The following is a 10,386-nucleotide window of genomic DNA, read 5'->3' on the forward strand; positions in this document are numbered from 1 at the left end:
TAAAAGTCAACTGTTTTATAAGCATCTCTCTTCAAAGTGTGGTCCACAGACCAGTAGCTCCAGCAGCCCTGAGAACTTGTTAGAAATGCAGAATCTCAGGGCAAACTGCAGGCGGAGTGAACCAGAACACATATTTAACGAGATTCCCAGGTGATCACAGATTATAACTTGCACAGCAAGTGGTAAGATAGGCATTACTGTTCCCATCTTTACCTATGATGAGACTGAGGCTTAAAGAAGATGCTTGTGACAGCAATGCTGATTAGTAGTTGAGCCAAAATTCAATCCCAGAACTTCCTGAGTCCAGTGTTCTTTCCAAGAGGTAGAAAAGTTAAGTTCAGAAGAATTGCTACTTTCACTCAATTCAGCGTAATTGTTTCAGATGCTAGAATGCCTCCAATGATCAATTACAGTTCTGTAGCCTAGTGGCTCCAGCTCTTGCGTTTGTTAAGACAGCGTGGGAACTTCACTTCCCAGCAAGCCCCGCGATTTCCTAGCGCGCAACGCATGACGGGTACCCCGCCCTTCTCTCTCTGGCGGAGCCGCCCAGCGGAGGCGGCACGCGACCCAGCCTGACGTAAGGGCGCACGGCGGCCTGGGATATGTAGTCTGGCCCGGACTCGGACGCCCTCTCAGATGAATGGGGCCGGGTCTGACTGCGAACTACAGCTCCTCTGCCGGAGACCGCGGTGGCCCCGGGGAAGAGCTGCGCTCCAGGACAGTGGCGATGTTCTGTGCCGCGGCCGAGGAAGCAGCCCGGCTTCCTGGGGTCGCGGTATAGGCGGGCGCTTTCTCTGCGCGCTCGCTCCCCGTTCCCTGCACCGGCCATGCGCCCGTTCTTCGCGGTGGGCCTGGTTTTCGCAGGCTGCTGCAGTAACGTGATCTTTTTAGAGCTTCTGGCCAGGTGAGTGATCCCCACGGGCCGCACGGGTGTTCCGGACTGCTCTGAGAAAGCCGGATGAGAGGTGTCTGTGCGCTGCCCCCCGGGCTGCTCCGCAACCCCCAGCGCGCAGGGTCGGCTGTGGGACGCTCCTGAGCCCGGGGTCGCCTCTGGGCTGCCCCGGACCCTGCCGAGTCGGCTGCTCCTTTATCCTGCGCACGGTCCTCCGTCCTTCCTGACGGTTTCACAGTACCCCTCGGAGGGGAACACTCGGGGAGTTGCTGTCGTCACCCCTTTTTCACTCACTGGAGGATTAGAGCTGCGAGAATTCTCACGTGACTGGTCCCAGGTGGGCAGGGAGCTCTTGGCAGAAGCCAGGGTTCCTCCAGCGCTTTTCTCCATCCTGTTAATAACACCAGACGTTTGATTTGAGCAAAGCTTTTTGACTTATAAGGCAGTCTGAGTTTGTCCACGCTGCAAAGAAAGTTTCGTGTGTATTAAAGTAGCCCGCAGAACATTTGTTTTATTGTTACCCCTGAAGATGGTTATGAGTACTTTGTCCAAACATGACTCTGTGATGTAGTAGAACAGATTCTTATTTATGCATGAGGCCCGTCCGATTGACCTGAGAGAGAACTTCCAGCTTTAAGATGTTAGTCTTTAAATTGGGAAGCATGTGTTTTGAGGTGTAATCTTATAAATTAAGAATGGGGGATGAGGAGGGCGAAACAGATCAAGAGATGGCGAATGGAAGCTATAGATTTCAGGTGGTGAGCACACTGTATTATTACACACTGATGTCAGATTCTGATGTTGCACACTTGAAATATATAATGTTATAAACTAATGTTGCCTCAGAAAAAGAGCGGCTAGGGTACCTTACCAAAGGGAGACTAGGTGGGCTTTATTGAGGTGGCACGTAAATAATGTTGAGAAACAAAGTGCAGAGTTCAGTGGGCAGAAACCATTACAGAAAGGACAAGAGGTGGACTGGAAAAGGCTCCAGACTTAAAATCTCAAAATTATGAATTTCAGTCCTGGCTCTGTCATATGCTGGCTGTGTGACCTTTTAACTCATTTAGCCTTTCTGAGCCTCTTTCTTGCTGTAAAATACGGTCTATGGTGCTATCTATTCTATGTTTCTGAGTCAACATTTTGTCTCCATTGACCATCAAGACAATCTTGTGTACAAAATAAGTCAAGAATTATCATCTCTGTCTTACTGAAAATGAAACAGGTACTAAGAAGTCAGATAATCTTTTACTACTTGTAAGTTGCAGAGCCAGAACTGGAATCCAGGATATCTAAACTCATAGTCCAATACTTTTTCAGCCTCCCTGTTAATTTTGAACTTGAGCAGCCTATAGATCTTGGATCCCCAGTTCCTCATGTGGTGCCTACTAGAAATGTATTTTATTTTCTCGATACCATTGATTAAGTCATTCTGAAGCAACCAGTTTATTTAAGGTTAAACTGTGTGGGGTTAATTTTTATAGTTCCAGAGCTTGAAATTTTGTTATGCAGAAAGTTGATGAAGCTCTGTCATTTGTCATTCTTGAGAGTAGGTGGCGAGGGATATGAAAATGAAAAAAATGTATCCTGCTGTAAGCTGGTACATTTCAAAGGAAGATTACTTTGGAAATTGAAAGCGATAAAATCAGACCAGCCATGGAAATACAAAGGTCAGAAAATGATAGAGTAATCTTTGTGTTGAATATGCTATTAAGTTAAATCTTACCAAAGGCTATATGACGTCAGTTATGCTAGCAACTGAATGTCTTCTTTACTAGTTTTGAGCCCTTGGCTAAATTTGTCTCGGGAGTTTTTTCTAAACAAAAAAAAAAAAGGCAGGTGATGGCTCTACCAGCCTCACGTGGTTTTGAAGGATTAAATGAGATTCATGTGCAAAGCTCGAAGCTTACTAATAGTCACCTTCCCCTACGTTTAAACAACTTTGTTTCAAGACAGAGATACCTTGTATGATGCGTTTGTTTACAGAATGTTTTTGGGAGTTATTAGAGCTCCTATTTAGAACAGTTTGGATAATTTGTAAATAACTCATCACTCATCTTTTTATGTATGTCTGGATTTTTGCATACAGCAATGGATTTTCATAAAGCGGTGAGAAGTACATTTATTAATTTAATGAATGGCACACCAGACCGAATAGCAGCTTTTTTCCTGATTTGCTTGGGCAACTCACGACTTGTCATGTTACAGATCAATAAAATAAGAGCTGTTTGGACTATGTGGTCTTTAAAGTTCTTTGTAGTTTTGGCCTTCTCGGAATTTGTGACTTTATCTTGGAACGTCACAGCGGAAAGCTCATAAATTTTTACAGAGCAGGAAGGAACTGCTTTTTTTATGGCTTCCTTGGAACCATCGGGTGCCCTAATAAGTGACAAGTAGAACATTAAACATAAGTAGAAATGCTAAAGTGACTTGCAGAGAGAAGTGAACATTTTTAACCACTTTTCCCAAATTGAAAAACAAATTTAGGTTTTTCTTTCTGATTTTCATACCTATAATTGGGACCTATAATAAAATATAAAGCACAATGCAATGTAAAGAACAGATGCAGACAATGAGCGAGTGCCTCGATCTCTCTGCTGAAGAAGCGTACATTCTTGGAAGCAAGATACGCATCAGCTCACTAACTAGGCAAGGTATTGTGTGTCTTACATGAGAACAATTTGAAACATTTTCTTTTTCCCATTTTATTTTTCAATCAAGTGCCTAATGCTGAATCAAATAGGAAAGTTTCCTAAATCTAGACTAGGAGGTACAAAAAGGCATAAACTGCCTGCCCAATTTTTCTTCAGAGCTGCTTTGTTCAAACCGGTTGCCTTTGAGTTCTAGTCTTTGCCTTTTGCCTCCCGTGCCAGACACTGTGGGAAATGCTTTTCAGAGACTGGCTTATTTGCTCTACAATAAACCACTGAGATAGGCAGTAATGCTATTCCCGTTTTAGTTTTAAAGATAAAACCAGATGTAGATAAGGTAGTTAACGTCCACCGTCACAGGGTAAGTGACAGAGCTGGGTCCTGTCTGTCATCCTGTACTTTTAACCTCTGTGGAGCACAGTGGTTCTCAATCCTGCGTCAGCACATAATAATGAGCTGCGTGTCTTACACCCGCACACCCATCCCAGCCCTTTCTCCAGACCCACACTAGTGGTTGGTTCTCTGTCTGCACATTAGAATCAGGTAGGAAGCCTTCAGAAGTACAGGTGCCAGGGCCCTACTGCAGACCAAGCCAGGGAGAACTCCCCAGGCACATGGATTTTAATGAGCGGCCTAGCCAGAGTTGAAAATCACTGTGCTAGGAACTAGCTAGAGCTAAAGTTCCTCATCCTGTCACTCATATTTAGGCTAACGGTTTTAATTAGCTCCTTGAATGAGGTAAATGTCTTACATGATTATTTATGGATTCCTGCAACGCATAGCCCTGTCCCCTGAACATAAGAAGTGCTAGAAGAAGTCACTGAATTGAATATAAAGCAGTAGTTTTCAGGGACACCTTCACAGGCAGTAGAGCTTAAGGAGTAGCAGCCGTTCTGCTTCAGATGGTAAGCGTAGCTCTTCAAGAATGGCTTATGCTTGGAATTTATATATCGTTTGTTTATTATGCCTGATGGGAGTATTTAAGAGTTTGTATACTTGGCACTGCTATTTAATATTAATACCACCAATGGAGAATGGAGTTGTTTTTAATAAATACCATTATATTTAATACCATAATACAGTTAAGTCCCTCTAGTCACTAGCTTTGGGTTAAGGTGAAGATACAGAACGCAAAGGCCATGTTTCGTAATATGGGAATATTGGTAATATGGGAAATCTGGAAGCTTCAGAGAAACAAAGACAGCTGCTCACTTTGTACTCCTTCCAGTGATCGAACAGAGCCTAATGGAGGATAAACTCAAAACCACAAACCTTTTAAGTAATTTTCACAGAGAACCTCAAGAGGGATGTCAGAAGGTATTTTCTGCCTTGTCAGTTTGTTCTCAGCAGTCACTGTGGAAGATTCCCTATTCCTTACGTAGATCACTGCAGAGGTTCGATTGAATTTCATGAACATTTGTCGAGTGCCTAATATATTTGTGTTTAGGGCTGTGGAGACTAGTAGACTAGAGCAATGTCCTCCATCTTTTCATTGTTGCTTCTTAACCTCCCCCCGCCGACCACCGGCCCCGTCTTAGACATTTTGTTTGAATCATCCCCACCTCCAGATACACTATATATGAGCTTATGTACAATATGTATATGTTTTTCGTACTTATGAAAATAATAAGATTCTCTTCCACCCCAGGATCCAATTTTTGCCCCCATGGAGGCGCTATCTAAGGTAATGTCCGTGTCACCAACACTGGGTACACCTCTTCGATTGACAGCAGTCTCAGATTCCTGGTCTGGAGGACATGTAAACATCCCAAGAGGCCCGAGCAGATTTCTCTCTGGGCTTTGCTTTCCGAGCCGACTGGGATCCTGAAGCCCTCTTGGTTGAGTGAGGTTCCCAGTAAGAGCATATGACCAACTTCCCACAGTTTACTAGGAAAGTATCATAGCTCTAGGAAATGAGTGTATCAGTGATTCTTATGGCCTGGTACACTATGGAAGAGTGAAATAGTGCTGACAGGTATACTGCAAAATGTGTGTGACCCATAGGATATGAAAACAGAGGACAGTGAGCAATAGAAATCTATCCAGTTATTTTGACCTATCACTGTAACAAGCCAGAGTGGCCTCATCTCAGTTTCCTGTGCCTTGTTTTTCATCTTGTTTTTCATTACACAGGAAACATCCAGGATGCGGGAACATTGTGACTTTTGCACAATTTTTATTTATCGCTGTGGAAGGCTTTCTCTTTGAAGCAGACTTGGGAAGGAAGCAGCCTGCTATCCCAATAAGGTATGGCGCACCGAAGTCTCTTTTAGCCTTTGTTTTTTAAAGTTAAGAGCTTTTCTTATACTTGTACAAAAGGAATATGAGACATCCTTTTATAAGATTTATATCAAAGATATGAGTAGCATAATAATTTTCTGAATTTAATATGTTGCGAAACTCCAGAGAGCCTGTATTTAGAATGAAATTCCTGCCATCACACTTAAAATAACTAAAATGGAGACAAAAAGGTCTATAAATGTGTGTCTGTGTATTGTATGGCCAATTAAAAGCCTAGTGTGACCACCAATTTTTAAACCGTTATGTATGCTATCCTTATCAAATATGGTTAGAGTTGTATCATTATTCCTTTTAAAAAAAACAAATGGCTTTGTTTATTCATTCGTTTTGTAGAATCCACATAAAGTGAAATCATATGCTGTTTGTCTTTCTCTGACTTATTTTGTGAAATACTCTCTAGGTCCATCCATGTTATCACAATGTCAAGATTTTCTTATGGCTGAGAATATTCCATTGTGTGTATATATATACCACATCTTATTTATCCATTCGTCTGTCAGTGGGCACTTAGGTTGCTTCCATGTCTTGGCCATTGTAAATGCTGCAGTGAACATAGGGGTGCGTATATCTTTTCAAATTAGTACTCATAGAAACAGAACAAATTGATGGTTGCCAGATGGGATGGGGTGGAGGGGATGGGTGAAAAAGGGGGCGGGATTAAGACGGACAAATTGTCACATGTAATAACAGTCATGGGGATGTAAAATACAGCATAGGGAGTACAGTCGGTAATATTGTAGTAACTATGTATGGTGCCATATGGGTGCCAGACTTATCAGGGGATCCCTTCGTAAGTTATATAAATGTCTAATCACTGTGTTGTACACCTGAAACGAATATAATGTTGGATGTTAACTGTAATTGAAAAAATTTTTTAAAGTTAAAAATGAATAGCTTTTGGAAATGGAGGTGATAGTTATACAACATTGTAGATGTACTAAATGACACCGAATTTTTCTATAGCTTGCTATAGAAAATCTGGCTGAATTTTGTAATTAATATTGTATTTTAAAATTTCCCAATGCGATGCTACATAGTCCGAATACTTTTTTGTTCGTTTCTATTGGCTTTAGTATCTGCATAAAACTTTTTGCTCCCAAGACCAGCATTTACATCACAGTCAGAGCAGCCGCATTTTTTGATTCCTCTGACCCTTTCTCTCCTTCCCCCATCTCTTGCCATTCTGGCTGCCATAAGCATAGTTCAGGAACATATTCTCTCTCTCACTAACTTTTATAATAGTATCCTAGCTGGCTGACCTCCTGCCTGTCACCTCATCCCTCCATGTCAACTCCCTACCTTTGTATCGTGGCACCCTTTCTCGCAAACACTCAGGGGTCACCGTCAGGACAGAGGGAAGCCCAGAGTCCCTAACCTGCCCTTTGAGGCTCCCATGATCTTTGTCCTAACTGCCATCCTCTCACGTGTGTCTCGTTTGTGCTGGCTTTTTATTTTCTGTCTGCAAAGCCGTAATCAAAATCTTGCTCATGTCACTCATCCCCATGAGTGATTTCTCGGCAATGCTGTGTAGGCAAGCAATGTGGAATATAGGTGGAATTAATTATCCTGCAAGACCTTGATGAACCCACTTTCTCTCTAAATGGCATCTTTTCAAGACAGGGCTAAGAAAATTTGGCAAGAAACCTCGTGAAGTCACCAGGTACCATATTATTTAGATGCTGTGAAACAGCTAACAGTTTTGCACGTGTGTGATACTGTGCTCTGCATTCATGGGACAGCTCCTCAGACTTTCCAGACTGTGTTAGTCTAGCCCTGGCATGGCTGCCTATTGGGGGATATAGCTCCATACCTAACCAACAATGCAAAATAGGTTCTCGTTAGGAAAGATAACTTGACACTTGGTGCTGTCACATTCTTCAGGTGAGCAAAGACAAGGAAAGAGTGGGGATCTGTGGACAAAGGTCAATATCTCCTGAAGAATATGGAACCACTTATTTGCCTTTTCCCTGCATTTCTTTAGCCATTTATTTCAAATACTACTTTTTCTCCTATTGAATGTATTAGGTTGAATCAAATGAAATTGCTGATGTTCTAAACCCTTTTCGACTTACAAAAATAAAATGGTAATTTTACATGGTTTAACCTGATATGTAGGAAGGGCATCTTAAGTATTTTCTAGTTCAAAATGGGGACATATGAATATAAAATTATTTAATTCATTCGTTCATAATTGTTCATTTCTTTGTATCCCTTTATATATCTTAAGGTATTAGGGTTACTGCATTTTTTTAGTTTTGTTTTGTTTTGTTTAAGAAGTATAAACTCAAAAACATGGGCCCTGCTTTTAAATATGTTTAGTCAAGTTAAATGATGTCCTCATTAATTTGGAGGCCATGGGTTCAGAATGTGGGATAATTATTTACAATTAATAGGCTGAAAGTAACTCTTGACTTAACAAATCTTTTATTCAGAAATAGTGAAGATTAGTATAAACAAGTGTATAGTGGAAGTAGTTGTGAGAATTAACCATTTTCAGGTTCTTTAGAGGTATATGAAAATTATACAAAGAACTGATACAATAATAAAAAATGACCAATTCACTTTTTTTTTAAATTAAATTTATTGATAACATTGGTTAATAACATTATATAAATTTCAGGTGTACAACTTTATAATAGGACATCTATTATACTCTATTGTGTGATCACCACCCAGAGTCTAGTCTCTCTCCGTCACCATGTGTTTGATCCCCTTTACCCTCTTCATGCTCTTTCTGTCCCCTCTGGTAACCACCATTCTGTTGTCTGTGTTTATGAGTTTGTTTTTTCGCTTGCTTGTTCATTTGTTTTTTTTTTGCTTTATATCCCACATATGGGTGAAATTATACAGTTCTTTTGATGGAGATTGCATTAAATCTGTATATTGTTGTAGGTAATATGGCCATTTTAACTGGGTTCATTCTTCCAATCCATGAACACAGAATATCTTTCCATTCTTTTGTGTCGTCTTCAATTTCTTTCAACAGTGTCTTACAGTTCTCAGTGTACAGTTCCTTCACCTCTTTTGTTAAGTGTATTCCTAGATATTTTATCTTTTTTGTTGCAGTCGTAAATGAGATTGTTTTCTATGTTTCTTTTTCTGATATTTTGTCTTTAGTAGATAAGAATGCAGTGATTTTTGTATATTGATTTTGTACCTTGCAACTTTACTGTATTTGTTTATTGTGTCTAATAATCTTTCAGTGGAGTCTTTAGTGTTTTCTGTGTATAAAATCATGTCATCTGCAAAAAGTGGCAGCTTTACTTCTTCATCCCCACTTTGGATGCCTTTCATTTCATCCATTATTGCTCTGGCTAGGACGTATAGTACTATGTTGGATAACAGTGGTAAGAATGGGCATCCTTGTCTTGTTCCTGACCTTGGAGAAAAACAAAGTTTTTCACCCTTGAATATAATATCAGCTGAGGGTTTGTCATATATGGCCTTTATTATGTTGAGGTACTTCTATACAGATTTTATTGAGCGTTTTAATCATAAATGGATGTTTTATGTTGTTAGATGCTTTTTCTGCTTCTCGATATGATCATATGATTTTTAATCTTTTATTTTGTTAATGTGGTGTATCACATTGGTTGATTCGTGAATGCTGAACCATCTTTACGTCCCTGGAATGAACCCCACTTGATCATGATGTATTGTTGTATTTAATTTGCTAGTATTTTGTTGAGAATTTTTGCATCTGTGTTCATCAGAAATATTGGCCTGTCATTTTTTGTGTGTCTTTGCCTGGTTTTGATATCAGGGTAATATTGGCCTGAGTTGGGAAATATTCCCTCCTCTTCAGTTTTTTGGAAGAGATTAAGAAGAATTGTTGTTAAATCTTTGAATGTTTGGCAGAATTTACCAAAGCCATCTGGTCCTGGAGTTTTGTTTTTTGGGGAGGTTTTTAACTACTATTTTAATTTCCTTACTAGTGATCAGTTTATTTAGGTTTTCCAGTTCTTCTTGGTTCAATCTAGGAAGGCTATATATCCCTAATAATTTGTCCATTTAAAAAAATTTTCCATTTATCGAATTTGGTGTTGTATAACCTTTCATAACATTCTTGTATAAATCTTTGTATTTCTGTGGTCTCTGTTCTAACTTCTCTTTCATTTCTGAATTTGAGTCTAGTTTTTTTTTCTTAGTCTAGCCAGAGGTTTGTAAATTTTGTTTAAATTTTCAAAGAACCAGCTCTTTCATTTTTTTTTTCCTATCATCTTCTCTATTTCATTTATTTTCACTCTGTTTTTTATTTTTTTACTTCTGCTTCATTTGTGTGTGTGTGTGTGTGTGTGTGTTTTTTTTTTTATAAGTTTTTTCCTCTATTTCCTGAGATAAATTTTTTCAACTTATTTTGTTAGGCCTGCAATTCTCTAAACTTCCCTATTAGAACCACTTTTGCTGCCTCCCCCAAATTTTGATATGTTGTATTTTCATTTCCATTTGTTTTGATCTCTGATTTCTTCTTTGACCCAATAGTTAGTCGTTCAGTAGCTATGTTTTAAATCAAATTAAATTCTTAAAATTATTCCTAGCTCC

At 39.8% G+C, this 10,386-nt stretch overlaps 1 protein-coding gene across 5 annotated transcripts in view; it reads left to right on the forward strand.

The window, feature by feature from the left end:
* The first annotated feature begins 628 nt into the window (after positions 1-628).
* Positions 629-10,386, forward strand: part of SLC35B4 (solute carrier family 35 member B4) — a 32,619-nt gene continuing 22,861 nt past the window's right edge. For 3 of the 5 annotated variants that reach the window (XM_023530301.1, XM_011359536.2, XM_011359537.2), the window contains exons 1-2: positions 686-904; positions 5,677-5,790. In XM_023530301.1, the coding sequence (XP_023386069.1) occupies positions 828-904; positions 5,677-5,790 (191 nt within the window). In that variant the 5' untranslated portion in view covers positions 686-827. Of the gene's footprint in view, positions 905-5,676; positions 5,791-10,386 lie in introns of all 5 variants that reach the window. The other 2 variants (XM_011359535.2, XM_023530302.1) reach the window with 2 other exon arrangements.

Source organism: Pteropus vampyrus, unplaced genomic scaffold, assembly GCF_000151845.1.
Source record: "Pteropus vampyrus isolate Shadow unplaced genomic scaffold, Pvam_2.0 Scaffold48, whole genome shotgun sequence".
Taxonomy (NCBI): Eukaryota; Metazoa; Chordata; class Mammalia; order Chiroptera; family Pteropodidae; genus Pteropus; species Pteropus vampyrus.